Source organism: Hippoglossus hippoglossus, chromosome 13, assembly GCF_009819705.1.
Source record: "Hippoglossus hippoglossus isolate fHipHip1 chromosome 13, fHipHip1.pri, whole genome shotgun sequence".
NCBI classification, from domain to species: domain Eukaryota; kingdom Metazoa; phylum Chordata; class Actinopteri; order Pleuronectiformes; family Pleuronectidae; genus Hippoglossus; species Hippoglossus hippoglossus.
In genome coordinates this window covers 2,414,047-2,431,603 of record NC_047163.1, presented here as the reverse complement: position 1 = coordinate 2,431,603, position 17,557 = coordinate 2,414,047, and the positions used below count along the sequence as shown (strand labels likewise).

The following is a 17,557-nucleotide window of genomic DNA, read 5'->3' as shown; positions in this document are numbered from 1 at the left end:
AGAAGACATGAAAACAAGGAGATGTTTACAGGGAGAGAATTCCAATACCATTGAGACTGTAACAGCACAGGTTGAATACATTAAAATCCTTTTGTTGCCTCCAACTGGAGACGTTTGCTGAAGGCTGCGACTGAAATGATAGTCCTGATTTAACTTCAGGTTTTCTGACCATAACCAAACAAATATCAGCTGTTTATTCTTTATTAACACCCCCAAGTTAAGAAGAGTGTTGTAAAATCTATTGTAGGAATGACACTCATATCATTAGATAAGTTAAAGGTTTGATTTGGAAAATGAAGATAAAAGAAGATTCCATTTAGTTTAAATAATTGTAGAGTTTGGGTTGTAGAAATCATTTTGTGTAACTGGATTAATCCCAAAGTTCTACCCAAACAAACGTTTATTGATTTCAGAATCAATTTTGTGCCTTTTTTTGGTTGTGTAAGTTTGTCTCGAATGCTTACTATGTTTTTGTATGTTTGTTTTCATCAGCTCAGTCCAACTGACAGTTTCATCATAAATATCTAAGGATTAATTTCCTCCTCCAAGGGGGCGGGGGGGGGGGGGGGGGGGGGGGGGGGGGTTGTGTTTTCAGCTCTGTCTGTTTGTTGGTTTGTTAGTTTTTAAGCAGGATTATGCAAAAAAACTCCTGAATAGATAAACATGAGACATTGGTGGAAAGAGAGAGGGAAGAACCCATTTAGTTTTGGTGCAGATCCGTGTGCATCAATTTGGTGAAGATACAAATAAAAGTGTGTATCTAGTGAATTGAAATGTGGTCTCATATGATGACTGTTGGGCCTTGGTAGAGGTAAATCAGTCAGATATGCCCATAGTTCAGAAACTAATTTGGTTATTTGACTCAGAAGTGGACATTTGAGGTCACCCCCCCCAGTGACATGAACAAACGTCCTCCTGATAGAACAACAAGTCATAACACGGTGATGTACTTGAAGTTGTATCTGTTAAAATGTCAGCTCCAGGACATACAGTTCCTCCTCGACTCCTTAAAAGGAAGATAAAACTGATTATAGAGCTGAGACAGGCAGAACTCTGTGATATCGTGCAGCACAAACGCAACATCAGGTGTATTTTTGACCTACGAGTGGATTTTACCACAAAGCAGTTTAATGCTCGACTATCTCCCAACAGAAAAAGACAATAAGGGAATCAGAGGAAGGAATTTAACAGACACTGTTATCTGGAGATGTTAGAACAAGCTACACTCAGACAGACACACTGAAGGGTGTGGACACCGGGGAATGAAAACTATCACAGGAAAAGAATGTGTGCTTCACTTTTTTGATGCCGGTGACAAACTGAGCTGTTCAATGCCATTTAATTTGTTTTTGAGTAAAGAAGGTATTAAATAAGTAGAATAAATGCCCATTAATCATTTAACCCCGGTGTCCTCCGCTCTGTTTAGTGCAGCATGTGGGCATATCTACGTATTATGACATTTATAAAGCAGAGATTCCCTGGACTCAAACAAGCAGAGAGACAAAACACATCGTTTGAATGGAGACTGAGGTTCAGCCCAGTCATCAACACTGGCATTCACATACACAGCGCCCCCACACGTGCAAGAGCAGTACTGCAGCCAACAGGCCGTCAATCTCCAAATCCAATCCAAAACCTTCCCCTAAGAGGATCAGATCTTCTATATATACACACTTACCACAGGGAGCTTCCTGAACAGGGAGGTAAGCAGATTACTGATAAAAGATACGGTGAACACACAACTTGTTAGTTCAGGGAACTCCCGGAAAAAAACAGAGGTGAAACGCTGAACAGGCCCAGTAAGAGTTCTAAACCACTGCACCACATCATCATGTGATCACGTGTATATGATGTGCGTTTATACATATATCCGTGTTTTTAATTATTTCAATATGACTTTTATTTATGACATTTATTTGGGTAAAAACACTCAAGAATACATTATGAAGAAAAATCTGCTCAAAGTTACAATGAAAACAAATTCAACATCACTTATGTATATTATGATTTGGCATTATACAAATAAAATTGAAACAGTTTAATGTGTTACACTTGTTTAATTTGCTTATGTACAGAATCCTGAAGTCTGGCTCCTTTGTTTGGCAATCACTGTGAAGCTGTTGCTCATGTGACGCTCATGTGACACACATGGTTGCACGGTTCAGGAATCCACCTGGCTCCGAGACGTCTGTGAGACAGAAAATGATTCATACAAAACCCCAGCCTGCTGATCAGCTCACCTCAGCTTGTGTCACTCTACAGATCACCTGACAAATCACACATTTGAGTCTCTACACTAAATGTATATGCATGAGCACCCAACAAATTCTACCTTCAACAGGTTTTAGTGTGTTTCACGTTACTGTGGTGGTTCGTCAATTAGTCAACATCAGTTCATGTTCAGTTGAGGTTTGGAAAATTCTAAATGAGCGTAGGTTGTAACTTGTAAAAGAGGGACAACATGCAGCAAGATAAGTGTACCCAACAAACTGGCAGCTCACTGTGTGTGTGTGTGTGTGTGTGTGTGTCTGTGATAGGAAACCTTTGAGGTACTGGAGGAATGATGTGTCTTCCTGGAGCCAGTGTTGCAGGATGGGAGGGGAACAGGAAGTGACTCACTGCAGGATCGAAGTGAACAAGGAAACAGGCTGTGTGCTGCTGGGGTGCTGATCCAAATCCACCGAGGCAGAGCCAAGAGCCGCGCAGCTTCAATCACTGCCGTCCTAAAGATAGAAAGGGACAATGTCGGAAAGGGTGACTCGCCTTCGTGTGAAAAATAAAGGGATTTTAGGATTCTGGGTCAAAGGGCGTTTTTAAATAATTCTTCATTTAACAGGGAAGCAGACAGACAGGGCAAAAGAACAAAGAACAACAAAGGTCATTTCAGTGACCACAGCCTGAACCTTCCTGATTTACGAAACCCCACCCGTCTGGTTCTCTAAGCAGCTGAAAATCATAGCTTAAAATAAGCATTTGAGGTTTCTTTGCAAGTCTTGTCTTCAGAAAACTAACATTTTTATTTTAGCCATTAAGATGAAATGTATTTACATCATTAACGGGTCCTAAAAGAAAAACATGAAATTAACTTGATTCATAGCCACACTGGCATCAACCAGACTGTAAATAAAGATGGACGACATGACAGCTCCAAAAGTGAAGCCAATCACTCCAGGTCATAAACCAAGTTCCTTAAAGGTTTATCAATCTTTCAAATCATGTCAGAAATAAACTGCTCAAATGAAACTGAGGCAAAGAAAATGGCTGAACGCATAATTATAACTGGTTGATCATGTATCAACTTTATTTAAATACTTTGACAACCTCACCTACAGTGTACAGTTAGAAAACTCCACTCCTCCAAAGACAGGATACTGGTCAAATTTACATTGCAAGAAAAAAAAACATGAAATTTACAAAACAACAAAGCAATAAAATATCAAATCAACGATAACTTTCACACTTGTTATACACTCAGCCGCCTAAGAGGCTTCCTGATGAGCCGGGGAGGAAAGAGCCAATAGTGAATATATTGTTAGTTTGAGTCAAAACCAAATAAAAAAAAAATCCTCTCTTCACACTGTGGCAGGTTGCCTGCATCCCACTGAGGTGAGTGGTACTTTCATTATCCTGACATATAAAACGATTCAGTTCAAAAACGACAAGTGAGGAAGTATATTTACCAGTATAAAAAAAATAAATTAAAATGATCAACATTTATACACAAGACAGTCGACGACGATCCCGACAGCTGTTGCACAATCTTTTCCTTCAAGAAGTCAAAATCTTCTTACTGCTCCGCTATAGTGTGACTTTTTGATTTTCAGACAAGCCCGACGATGAAATCTGTGGCTCATCAGGCAAAAAAATGTAACTTAACCTCACCCTGATTCAGATGCTGCACTCTCGTCTGACTTAAACGGTTTATGGTATAAGGCAGAAACTAGTCAGGGAAGTTCAGGAGTTAAGATTAAATCACTCATCCTAACTTTGAACATTTCCACCATGAAGCGTGCACTTCTACTGCAAGTCTGAGAGAAAACATGTTGAGTTGTGTTAACTGTTCAGACCGACAGAAGAGCGAGCACCTGCAGATGAATGCAAGATTCATGCATTCATTGGATTTTAGGTCCAAGTCTAGTTTGTGATTGTCACATTGTCACTAACCACTGGAGCCAATAGCTTGTAAATTTACGCTGAAATGCTGCAATTTTTTTCCCCAACCCTTCAGAAATGTGCAGCACGCCCTGTGGGATTTCTTTCCATCATTAACAACGAAAAGTTAAAACTAAATGATTTTAGAATTAGCGAATCAAAGTGTCCTATTCTGATCAAGGTGAAAACACACCAAGGCTCTGTTATTACAGGTGGAGCCTTTGGACGACATTATCTTTTCAGCAAAGAGGAAAAATAAAACAGAAAATTGTTTAATGTCCCTACAACGTCACTGAAGACTTGGCTAACCATCAGCCAGCAAAGATGGGGAGGTACAGGATGATGTGTACGTCTGAAGTCTGAGAAGCTAAACCTTATGTCCATGTCCGCTACCTTAAAGCCACAGAAGCTTATACCTATGAACTGCATACTCTTCGATTTCACTAATTAAATAGGAAAAGTAAATGAAGGTGGAGGGAACGGACAACAGTGGTGTAGTGGGGTAGAGAGGCAGTGCTGAAAGGTCACAGGTCACTTCCTTTAAACACCAAAGTTGCTTGTTTTGGGGCAAGAGCTAAATACCTGATATGAAACCGTGTATGAACAGCTGGAGGAGATACAGACATTAAAAATATTAATACAACCCTCAGAGGACATAAACCGACAGTGCAAAGAAGTAGAAAAATAAATACTAAAAAAAAAAAAATCAAGCAGAATATAGATTTAAGTTTAAGTACTTAGTAGCGAGCGTTTCTGCAGAAAATGTGACATGGTGAATCAAACTGACAAAATATAAGCTTGCGTTTGACAACAGTTTCTAAAAGGAATAAAGAGGACAGTAAATGCAAAGGCAGTGATGTAGCGAACAATGTTTCAGCAACAGGACTTGAGGAGTTGCCTCAGTGCTGTTTTTAATAACAACAAAACTAAATCTGAGAAGCAAACTGCCAGGAGCACTGCCAACTTCAACTGCCAACTTCAACTGCCCAATATACAGACAAGTATATCAAACAGTTCATAGATTAGAAGATTTGCAAAAAATGAAGCTGAAGAACTGAAATGGAAAGGGAATAATGAAATGAGATATAAATGTGTATTTGCTGCTGTCTGAATAACTATTTTCATTAAGCATTGAGATGAATACATTTATTTATACATCAATAACTTTGTTTAAAATAGAGATTTAGAGATTCACTTTTAAACCCCTCCCAAGAGTCTTTTATAGAATCTGAATCTGCGCTGTGATAAAGCATTTCTGTGTGTACACGATAACAACATCAGTTTGTTCAACATTTGTCTCAACCAGTCTTACAGGCAGATGCCTCAGTGCGCTTCTCTCTTCTTTTCACTAATTTGCTCAGTGTCCAAAATGTTAAAAGAGGCCAACCACGTGATGCTTTTATGGTTCCAGGGTCAAAAGGTCACTGGCAGAAGGGTGAGGCTGTGGGGTCAAAGCCTTTGAAAACGTCTTTCAGTGAGGCGTTTTCCTTGTCTATGGCCGCTTGGTCGGGCTGCGCCGGGCTGTTACCTCCGAAAGGGCTACCAGTCCCACCACCAGGCTTGGTTGCCTGTTTCAATCCGCCAAAGAGAGAGGACACTGGTAGGTTGTGGACGCCTGCAGGCCCCTGGTCTGCAGCAGCTCCAGGAGCACCCTGACCTCCGGTTGCAGCAGCACCGGCTGCAGTGGGCGCTCCCTGGGACGTGGAGTTAGGCGATGGTGCAGGCTTTGGCCGGGGCCTATTATAACTATTGTATCTATCTGTCCCTTGTTCTCCACTTTTCTCTGGCTCTGGTTGGTCCAACGCAGACTTCCGAACAAAAAGGGGCTCCTTGGACTTGGGTTTAGCCGTTGTGGTGTCACTGAGTTTGGAATCTGTGTTGGCTGAGCTGGGAGAGTTGTTAGAGCCACTGCTAGTACCAGGGCTGGCTGGTTTGTTAGTCCTTGGGTCATACAGACTGATGTTGCTCAGCACATTGGCTCCCCCTGCTGCCCCAGCCCCCACACTGCGCCCTGCCCCACCTGAAGAAAGCAGCCTGGGATCATAGGGGGCAGTGGTAGGGGGAGGTGAGCTAGATGTTGTTGCTGGAGTTGTAGATGAGACAGGAGCTGGTGTGGGTTCTGGAGGCTGCTTCAGTGCTGACTTCTGGGGCTGCAGGCGCGGGTCTGACAGGGCCTTACGAGCCACACGGGGGTCAGCAGGCTTCTCAGGAGGCGCAAGAGGCATGGTGGGAGCTGGACTCAGCATTGACATCGGGGCAGAAGAGGTGGGTAAGAGAGGAGGGGAGGAGTTCTGCGATGGGCTGGAGTTGACCGTTTTCAAGATGCGAGACAGGAGCTCAAAGTCTGGGATGGAGGAGCCGGAGGAGGAGGAAGCAGGTGGGTCCGAGGAGGGAGGAGACTGTACAGGAGGAGGCTGTGAGTGAGGAAGCGATGTGTGGAGTTGCTGCTGAGCACGGGACAGACGGGGGTCCAGAGAGGACACAGGAGGGATGCCTGGTGGAAGAGGCAGGAGGTCCTGCTTGGGGATAGGGATTGGAAGGAGATCTTCAGGTGACCAAGTGATGGTTTTAGAAAAAGCTGGCATGTGGAGAACAATATCCTTCTTGATGTGGCTGAACTGCTGTAGTTGAGAGCGCGGATCCCTTAGAGCCATACCCATGAGTGGGTCCAGAGGAATCGGTACTGGCTTGTCCCGTAGAACCCGCTCTGTCTCCTCCTCTTCCACTGCTGGGGTCGTAAGTGGGGGGGGCTTGTAGACCAGAGGAGGCTCTTGTTTAGTGGTTGGTGGTGAGTGGGATGTGGATCCAGTTGAGGCAGCAGCAGTCAGTCGAGCTAACCTGGGGTCTGCAGGCGGTCCGGCGGCAGATGGAGGGGGCACGGAGTGGGAGGAGTCAGAGGAAGAATCTGCATTACGCGCCAGGCGTGGGTCCCGGAACAAGCGGGGGTCTGCTGGGCGAGCCGGAGGGTGGGCAGGGGAGGTCTTCTGCAGGCGGGGGTCACTCGGGGGGCCTTCAGATTTTTGAGGAGCCTGGGTCTGCTGACGGAGTGTCTTCAAGATTGAGGTCACGCTACTACCGCCATCCTCATCCTCACTGGAGTACCAGTTCCCTGAATCACCTAGAAAGGGATGACAGACATGTTTGTATTGGTGTTAACTGTGAGAGTCTGAAACAAAATAACACTTTACAGCAGATACTACTGATTAACATTGAAAAAATCTTTAAAGACTAAATACAGGGTCTTACCCATGAAAGACAGATTACTATTATAATTATGATAACGTAAAATCTTAAGAGAAATCACAAAAGCATTAAGGGGAAAGATGACAACTCAGATAACAGATATATTTTACACAGAGGTGGAGCAGATGATTTTCCTCTACCTTCAGCGTCTCTACTCTTCTCTGCTCCTCCCTCTGCCATTCTGCGGGCTCGTTCCTCTTCTTCCTGCTGCTTCTGTTGGATCCTCATAAACAGGACACGTTGTGCTGGAGGCAGAAAGTCAGGAACAGAAATCCCTCCCTGATTGGCTGACGTTCCATTAGCGGAGCCATCTTGACCACCTGACTGGTTACCAAATGTCCCTCCTCCTCTCTCGTCCATGCCAGAGAAACCCTGAAAGTTGTCACCTGAGAAGGAACAGCGATTGTATTAAATAGTAGAAAAAAAGTATCTTTGCTGCCATCACCTGAAAAATATTCAATAACATTCAAAATAATTACTCTTAAAGTAATTAATTACACACCTTCTTGGATCACTCCCTCCATTGGCCTACCCTCCTGCTGATTGAGGAAGTTATGGTAGTAGTTTCCTCCACCCTGAGGCGGACCTGGGGGCATAGGACCGCCGAATGGAGGACCGTCACCAGATGGAAATCCTCCCATCATGGGCGGTCCACCGGGGCCCATGTTGGGGGGCCCTTGGTTCATCCCGAGGTTGGGGCCCATGTTCTGCATGTCAGGGGACATCATGCCTGGAGGGGCAGGAAAGCAGATTGGGCTGGTGCCAGGGGCCCCTTGAGGTCCAGGTGTTGTGGTCTGACCCTGGCTGCCACTGGGAGTCTGGCTCCTGATATAAGAGGGAGAACTTGGAATCAGGAATAATTACATTTGTTTATTTTCCACAGCTGAATGAACAGTTACTGGGTCTGATAGGGTTGTAATCTGCAGAAATTGTACGTGGGTCCATGTCCTGTCTGTCTAGTCAGGGTCTATAATTACAAACAATACCCTTGAATAAAGGTTAGTACTAGAGTTTATAAATGTTTAGTTTTTGATCTCTTACCTGACAGCCAGTTTATGAGCCAGCTGTCCCGTCGGCTGAACTTTAATCTCGAACAATGAGGGGATTTTCTTCCCTCCACCACCTCCCCCTCCAGAACAGGGAGGTGGGGGGCCCATGTGGGGCGGAGGGATGTTAGGATTCATGGGCATGCCCTGGAAAGGATTTCCATCAGGGCAAAGGACAGGGGGACCAGCACAGGGATTGGGCATAGGGACAGGCCCTTGTCCCGGTACTGGTCCTGGGGGTCCTTGGTTAGGTCCAGGAAGACCCCCAAAGTCTCCGGGTGGTGGCCCAGAAAAATCCCCAGGCCCTGTGTTTGAGTCTATAGGAACAGGCCGAGGAGGTGTGGGGAGGAGGCCCACTCCAGGAGGGGGTTTGGGGAGAGGATTGATCCCCTGCTTCTTGAGTTCCTCCACCTCCTTCTCGTCCTCAGCTCCTGCCTCGGCATCCTCTGCCAGCATCTGGAAAAGAACGTCACAAAGAATCCACTGATAAATGTTTCTGAACTGTTTCTAAAGGTATTTAAGAAAAAGTATTTATGAAAACACACAAGGTTTCTGCTTAAGAAATAACTTTGTAAATTGTATAAACACAAAAGCTGTATTCATTGTACTTTAGACCACTGAATAACTTGAACAAATAAACTTTATAAACTAAATAAACTAAATTTCAAAGAGCACAGAAAATGGCGAAACAAATAACCTGCGGGGTTAGAGGGTCCTATATTGTTTGGGTTTAATTAAAATATCTTTTGTATTATTTTTACAGTTGAGGATCTAGATAAAGTCAAGAAACCAAGGCATGTTACATGACATGTTTTGGGTATGTGCCTTAACGATAAGGCCTTAGATCTTACCTTATTAAGCAGCTCCTGAGTGTCGTCACTGAGGGCATCATGTGAAAACATACACTCGTCGCCATTGACACAGTTACCTGTGGTGTGGAACAGCTTACAGGGGAATTCACGTAGGATGGGAGTCAAGGAGAAATACTTTCAAAAATATTCTGCCAAACATATCAGGCTTTCAATTAAGTCAAATCTATTCAGAAACATTTTCCTTTGACAGAACTCGCAAGCACTCAACAATGTACCAAGACTCCCTTGTGCTAATAGTCTCTCTGTGAAGGATATCATGCATGTAAGGGCAGTGGTCAGCTCGAGCACAGAATCCAGTAATGTAGAACTTGCACAGCTCCTTCTTCTTCGGCAGTTCTATGTCATGGCTGAAGTTGCAGTGGTCCCCCTGATGGTTCAAAAAAGGACATAATTAAATCGGTTTGTCCGGGGGCCAAAATTTGAAGACACATCTAGAGACCAGAAGGTTCAAATAAACAAACAAACAATATTTTGCCCATTATTAAATATATTATGGTGTTCCAAGGGTTACTGATGCTAACAACATCATCAATATAGTTTATCAGCATTGCACAGCCCGAGGATCTGAGGCTTCAGGTATGAAAATAACAGAAATGTAGTAAGAACATGATAAATATAAGTTGCCACCAAACTGAAATCACAACATATGATTCTATCAACGTACAACTTTCTGAGTCAAAATAGCAAACATGAATGTGATCTTACCCAGGTGCATCTCCCCTCAATGTAGTACTTGCAGATGGCCTTTCCTTTCTTATCCTGGTGTTTGTCATTCAGATTCCTCCGTCCTAATCCAGGACCATCACCTCCACATCCATCCTAAAAATATACAAACCAACAATTACATGCCATCTGTTTCTGATTCGATATCCACTCAATTTGGGCTGAATAACAACTATAGAAACCTTACCCCATTGTCCATGTCGTTGTCGTCATCATTCCCCATGTCACCTCTCCCTCTCCCTCTGTTTCGACCTTTTCCTCCTCTGATCATTCCCCGTCCTCCTTTACCCCTGCCTCGCCCACGGCCTCCTTTACCTCCTGGTGCAGAAAGTAGAGAGGAGAAATTTAACACTGGCAGACACAGGTTTGTAAGACACCCTGTGCATCATTATTACAGCCGGAGAAGCTGGATGAAAAACAACACACACAAATACCTGGAAACCCACCTCTGCCTCTGTCTTTGGACTTCTTGTACGGATTGAATTCTTTTGAGTAGTCATCATAGTCTTCATCCCCCATGTTGTCATAATCATCTTCTCCATACTGCGAGGACAGTTGAAAGGTGCCACTGGTTTGATTCTTGATATAAAGCAATTTATTTTGTAAATTACAAATGTCATTTAAGCAAGACTTAAGGTTCTGTGAAATTGCGGTAGCTGGTATATAAAGTTGGTAAAAAACTGTTTAGATCGATCCTTTGCCTAAAGTAAAAAGTGGTTTGGTTTGTTTTGGGAAACTAGAACACAGAAATACTAAGAGACACCCAAACTATTTGACCTATGAATCCATTAATAGGACAATTTTTACTTTTCTTATAATGACCACCAGCAGGATTTTGTCTGTGCTAAAGAGTGAGTGCTGGTATTTGTTTACTTCTGATTACATGTGAAATATATTTTAACAACTGTGTAAATATATATATAATACAGCAAACAAAACAAAGCAACAACTTGTTCCCAGAATTGTGACCAAAGTAAATAAACATGAGTAATTCTGAGTTCAAAACCTCACCTCCATCTCTTCTCCATAGCCATCTCCTTCATCATTGTCTCCTCCCATCTTTACACCTCGTCCTCCTCCTCCACCACCTCCACCTCCTCCTCTTCCTCTGCTGCCGCCGCCGCCGCCTCCTCCTCCTCCTCTACCCCTCCTTCCTCCCCTCATTCCTCCACGGCCTCTCAGGCCTCTCATACGACCTCTGCCCCCTGCAGAGACACGCAGACAAAGAGAAATGAAACGAGAGTGAGCTACAGAGTCAAAAGAGACAGTCAGTAATGTATCTATGGAATTTGGATTGAAAGTTTTAACAAATAAGCTCCTTGTCTAACAACAACAGATCAGAATTAAAGATAAAAGCAAGCACGTGGTGATGACTACATTACTACGCTTTTGTCCCATAGTGGCACAAACCTTGTTTACTTTCCTGAAGGTCAATAAAAACCTAGTAACCTTTTCTTAAAAATATTAAATACTTCCAAAGTATAAGGTTACACAAAAATAAATGGTCAGATTTGTATAAATGTAGTCTACAAAAAGAAAGTGGACATCACCCCGTCGGGTCTATGGTGTCGTCTAAGGTCTGAAGTATTCTAGTTTTATCAGTTGTATTCAGTGTCAATGAGTAATGAATCAAATCTCATTTGAGCAAATGACCAACATATTTAGCATTGAGCTTAATCTGTGGCACAACAGGTCTAATATTAAATTCCAAAAGCTTAACCAGACAATCATGGACCCACCTCGTCCGCGACCACCTCCTCCCTCCTTAGCCTTGCGGTACTGGTTGAGTTCCTTTGTGAAGTCGTCATAGTCTTCTTCCCCTATTTCCTCTTCTTCCTCTCCCTCATAGTTCTCTTCTTCATATTCCTCGTAGCCTCCGTAGGTCGGCTTTTCCATCTTCATGTAGCTGCCCTTCTTTGAGCCACTGTAGCCTCCATGAGTCTTAAGAAAGTTATACATATTAGGTGATTTTACTTTCCACAAAAATAATAATTGAATATTGACAAATCAAGACTGTTGAAATACTTTTCTGTCTGATGTAGACCTTTGGAATACTCCGTTATTGGATTTAGATAAAATTGGCAGGATTTGAACGTTAGTATGGACAATGCTTGCCCTTTGACTTACAGGAGGGGGGTACTGAGGACTGTACTCTCTGTACTTCCTCTTCTCACTGGGACTGTAGTCTGAGTCCTCACTGAGGTCTGAGTGGTCATCATCAGAGGATGCATGACGCTGAAAGACAGAGAGCCAACCGCAGAGATATTGAGAGAATGTAAGCGACACAAAGGTTCATATTTCTTAGATAAGACAAGTACAATGCGGAAAACTGGATTGGGATATTTTTTCGTTCAGTGGTTTGAGTTCTCACTTTGTGTTTGGATTTGCGCTTCTTCTTAGCCCTCCTCTTCTCCCTTTCTCGCTCCCTCTCTTTCTTCCTCTTCCTCTTGCGACGGTGCGATCGCTCTTCGTCAGATTCGCTACTGGCGTGGCGCTCCTTACTTTGCCGAGGCTTCTCCACAGCCCCTTCCCCTCCTGCCTCACCTCCTCCACCTGCTTCATCACCCCCATCTCCGCCGCCTCCTCCTCCTGCTGCTGCAGGTGCACCTCCACCTATATCCTCCACCTCAACTTCTCCCCCATCATCTTCCAGCTCACCTTCCTCCAGTTCTCCATCCTCTGGCCTGCATATGAAAAGAACATGGAGAGATATTATACATCTCATCTTCTCGGTGTGGCCGACTCTAGCAGCCTGCTCTGAAGTTTTAGGACATCATTATGTAGTAAATGTAAAACATGAAAGAAACCAGGAAGAAATAAAATCAACATTTTGTGATTTGTTTTCAGAGGTCGTGGATAAAAAGGTAGGAAAACGAGCACAGAGGGTTGGTAGAGATCGCAAAAAATCAACATCATCAAGTCTACTGTCTATTGCTGAATAATTTACCAGCATTTCAAACACAGGTTTTGTGAGTGAACCAAGAGTTTATTAATGTTTAAATAAGTTTTCAAAAGATGAATCAAGAAACATCTTAACATTTAATAGCGAGCTGGTTCACTGAGGTATAATACACATATAATGCATCACACAGGTTGGAAATATTATAACAGCAAGACAAATAATGTAAAATAATAGCTGATAATGTTAATAGTTCAAAATTGGTTGAAACCTGTGATAAATAATTTATTTCCTTGCGGTACATTTAACTTTCTGTGGACATTTCTGATACTTAACCTTTCTACTGGGATGTGTATTGAAGATACACACTGTTGGGACAGTTGCTGAAGTCACAATAAAGTGCACATAAAATGCAAAATTGTATATTTGTACATCCCTGTGATTCTGCCAGGTGTATTTACTGAATCCGTATTTCTCACAGATGTATTTCTGATAAAACTACAGGTAAAAAAAACTTCACAGATGTCAATACTTTACATATGCATCACTTCAAAAGGTGCACATGAAGAATACCTACAGTGAGCCAAGGAATAACACTGACTGCTCATCATGTATCTCAGGTGAATCCAGAACTTTCTGGATATGCCAAATGTATATTGTTTCGAAATCAAAAACAACCTCCAGTGTGGTGATACTTTAAACTTCAGCCCAGCCTACACACCTGAAAGTCAGCCAAACAAGCTGCCACACAACAAGTCAATACATCCACTGGCAAGTCAAAATACATGCATGTGCACGTGCCGCTGCTTCATGTTCATTTAATGCAAACTAGAACATTTAAGTTTGTATTTAACACACAACAAAATGGTGTGAATATACAACCCATCCAGTGTGGGGCACACACGTACGCACACACAAAAGGTCAATCCCCCAAAATGCCCATGGCTGATTGGATCCCAATTCTATGACACTGCGTGAGGGATGGACAATGAACTACTGATGTCCTTGGGCAGTGGTCAACTGATCCACCCAAGCAGCAGTTTGACCAAACCATGAGATCCTGTTTGATATGAATCACATGACAAAGGCCTACTCCTGCAGCGAGTGGGGGGTGCAGGAAGTTGTTGGTAGGGTTTGGGATGAGGTTTTTAAAAAGCTCCAGGTACCAAAAGTAGAGTTTTCCAGAAGTTTCCAGGATGAAAACTGTACGATTTATGGCACAAGCTAAAACAGGAGTTAACTTTTAGTAAAAATGAAGCCACCAAGTATTAATCACTCCGTATTTAGGTCCTGGCTTCTGCCCCAAGGGACCACACCCAAAGCAGGCTCAAGTCTGAAGAGACTGCAGAAGCCCAGCAGAGAGGCCCGGGTCATGTGAACATGACAGGTGGTTGGTACAGTCAACTGGCTCTGACGCTCAATGTCAGCTGCACTGTACGTGTTCACTGCACGACACCACATCCTCAGCATGCAAGCTTCCTCCGGGGAGAGCAAAGTAATCAGCCTTAATAACCTGTGTTCAGCAACTGAGCAACACACTTTTACAGAGATCAATTCAGAGAGAAGTAACCAGTGCATTTAGAAATGAGCTTATTTCATTACTGGAACAAATCAATGAAAACTGATGCTAAGTAAACAACTTCAAGACTTCAAGTCAAATCATCATTAAAAGCACTTAAAAATGTATTTGTCTTTATCTAGAAGTACAACATGCACTATCAGGGACATGCTTCAAGAAGAAAGCTATCTGGAAAACTTCGCTGAGTAAAAGTCACTCAAGCTCAGAACCAAAAGCCAAGTTATGTAGATATTCAGTTTTTTAGAAAAGGCTCATTATTGTTATTATAAAAACTTCAGTTGCTCCATGTATAAAAGTTATCCGCTGTTTGTTACAGAGCACATTCCAAACAACTAAATTATATTTTGCTCTCAAACAAAAGCCAAAATAACTTTCCCCATTATTTTTAGCATTTTTCTTCTGGGCAAAGTAGGTAAAAAAATACAAATATATACAGATTACACAGTGTTCAATACAACAACCCCAGTGTTTTTCCTTAAAAATTATCTAACACGATTAAATAAGTCTATTAACTTTGTACCTCCTCTAACAGGTTCTATATTCTGCACCAGCAGTCACCTTTAAATCCAAAGACCACAAACTCAGGTGAATCATCTCAACAGTCAAATCACTGCTCGTGATACAAAGCCAGTTTTTTCATTAAGACCTATGGGACACAAGGAATACTCTGCTGACCCTGTGTATCTCATTGCAAAGGGATTTGGTTATATTATGAAAGCTGGTTGTGGTGAATAGGGCGCAGCTTGGATTCACTATGGACAGAAGCTGATGGCCTCTGGCCTGTCGAGATACTAAACACACATCGGCTGCTGCCAACAATGTACCAGTTTAGAGAAAAGATAAAATGCACACTAGCACAGTCTAGAAATCAACAAGTCGGCTCAGTGTAAATGTGACACTTCATAAAGTCCACAGACATAAACCTTTGCTTAACAGACCTGCAGAGAGGAATCATTGTTACCACCTTCATGAGTTTCTGATTATTCATCACATTCAAGACAAGAACCAAAGAACTGCTGAAAACTAAGTGCAACACAGGTCTGTGCAGTATCTGCCATCCATGTACACCATGATAAACAAGTTTCAGTCCATTAACACTCCTCAATACTAGAACATCTCTGAACACACCATACTAACAGACAACTGTGGGAAGATCTGACAGTTCAACAGAGCACACCATCATTCTCATCTTCTACAGACGACTGAATCAAAGGCTTTACCATGCATTATGGTACATTATTAACTTAGTGGAAGAATCCATAGCTTCATCAATTCTGTAAGCAAAAGGGCCACGATTAAAATGGGGAATACTTACTGTGACAGGTTGTCTCCACACTCAAAAAAGTTTTTATCCCTAGCCTTTAAGGGACACTAGTGGGGTCTGTGGGGCGTGGGGGTCAACTGGTTAACACACTGAAACTTTGCCAACTGGGACACTGTGGAAAAAGGGAACTTTGTGTTTGACTTGAAACACACTTCTGGGATGCTTTGCAGACGTTTTGCACTTTTTTGGGGACTTTTGTGGATGTTTGGGACGAGTCAGTGAGGGCACGACTAGAAAAAAAGGGATATATTAGACAAATGAGCAACAAACAACACAAACGCGTCGAGAAGATTATCAAACGAGACTCGCCGCACAATAAAACTGGTTAATCGGCATCTCTACAAAGTCAAATATTCTCAAATTAAGCAACAAGTAAGAGTTTAGGGGAAGAAACTCCTTCAATGTAAAAGCATTCAGGAGCGAAATAAGTTTCAATACGAGTATTATTAACGAGTAAAATGTCGGCGAGTACACATTTTAAGTAGGTGGACACCATTGAGCCAAGTTATTTCGCCATAGCGTCACCGTGTACACCGAATGACCGAATGGATTCTAACGTATCGGCTAATTCCCATTACCCAAACTGGTGTGATGCCGTTATACACGCTATATTATTTAGATTATGCATTGAGTGGAAACGCGGATAATTAGCAGATTACCATTCACACAAACCATTAGCCATTAGCTTAGCCACCCTCACTCTCTTGCCAACAGTAGCACTAGCTAACGAGCTAATGTTGCTAAGTTAGCCTAAAGAGTAGGCCCGCGTTAGCAATAAAAACAACCGCTTGTATGCGTCGCACCTGCGGGACTTTCGTTACCGTCCCCGCACAAACAACACGCGTGAACCGACGCTAAATTGAGTCGATGGGTCTTTTTAAATGTGGGCAAGTTTTTCAACCGATGCTTTTTCTAATCGTTGAAGTGAAGAATGGCGGCGGGGTGGTCGGCGGGTTTCACTCGCGTCTTTTTGTCTCTGGTCACGTTGTCTCGAGTCGATTGACCGTGGATTGTGGACACGTAATAAAAAGACGGGGAATAACGTTCTCCCAGTTGCTATGTGGCCTCCCAGTTGGCGTTGTCGTGTCAACATGGCGTTCTTTACCTCTGCACTCGTTTTCCAAGAAAAGGTGGATTTAATCCCTCTGACAGAAAAAAAAGGAAAAAGAAACTCCGGGCTTTTTGTGTAAAAGCACAGGACAAATAAATAATTTCATTTCAATATGATTGTAGAATTACTCGACCTTTCGTCAGTCAGGAGACTGTTGTGTTCGTGGTTGGTAGTTGGGGAGTTTGGATGCACAGTCATGCTTTCCACAGCCATTTCCTCTAGCTACATTGAGGTGCAAAAAATTACAACTCGACACTTGAAATCACTGGCTTATGCGTCACTTCACTAGGATCTACTGGATTTTGATTTCAGGAAGAGTTTCAGTTCATTGTAGGCAAATTCTCTCCACTACAGTTGTCATAGAAATATGATGAAAGTGAGTCCTGACGCTCTCCGTCCTACTGTAGCGATGTGAAATGACGACTGGTGAACGTAAAATGGCCGTCGGTCTTCTCCAAGGAGAAAGGGGGCGTTTTCCTCCGAGCGTGACATCAGAGCGATTACGTGTGTGTGTGCGCGTCTCACGGAAATTACCGAATGTGAGAGTCGCCGGGTGGAAACGAGCCCCCGAGTTTGACTCGCAGGTGCCTCCCGGACCTTTTCAATAA

The 17,557-nt window shown here is 43.0% G+C and overlaps 3 protein-coding genes across 4 annotated transcripts in view; 2 read left to right on the top strand and 1 right to left on the bottom strand.

The window, feature by feature from the left end:
• Positions 1–17,557, top strand: part of LOC117773272 (spectrin beta chain, non-erythrocytic 1-like) — a 750,817-nt gene that overhangs the window by 192,607 nt on the left and 540,653 nt on the right. The gene's annotated exons all lie outside the window — the stretch shown is intronic.
• Positions 1–17,557, top strand: part of si:ch211-14c7.2 — a 432,059-nt gene that overhangs the window by 234,069 nt on the left and 180,433 nt on the right. The window lies entirely within an intron of this gene.
• zc3h4 (zinc finger CCCH-type containing 4) lies at positions 3,274–17,374 on the bottom strand. 2 transcript variants are annotated; one of them, XM_034605052.1, is made up of 14 exons: positions 17,083–17,374; positions 12,408–12,720; positions 12,164–12,271; positions 11,776–11,977; positions 11,048–11,241; positions 10,483–10,615; positions 10,224–10,354; positions 10,019–10,132; positions 9,569–9,680; positions 9,293–9,402; positions 8,437–8,897; positions 7,898–8,220; positions 7,536–7,781; positions 3,274–7,270 (listed from the first exon to the last, which is right to left on the bottom strand). In XM_034605052.1, exons 1-14 carry the CDS (start codon positions 17,160–17,162, stop codon positions 5,574–5,576), a joined length of 4,224 nt encoding a protein of 1,407 aa, XP_034460943.1. In that variant the 5' UTR covers positions 17,163–17,374; the 3' UTR covers positions 3,274–5,573. The 2 variants fall into 2 exon arrangements, with proteins under 2 accessions (XP_034460943.1, XP_034460944.1); XM_034605053.1 differs by having other exon boundaries at positions 4,217–7,270; positions 10,483–10,579.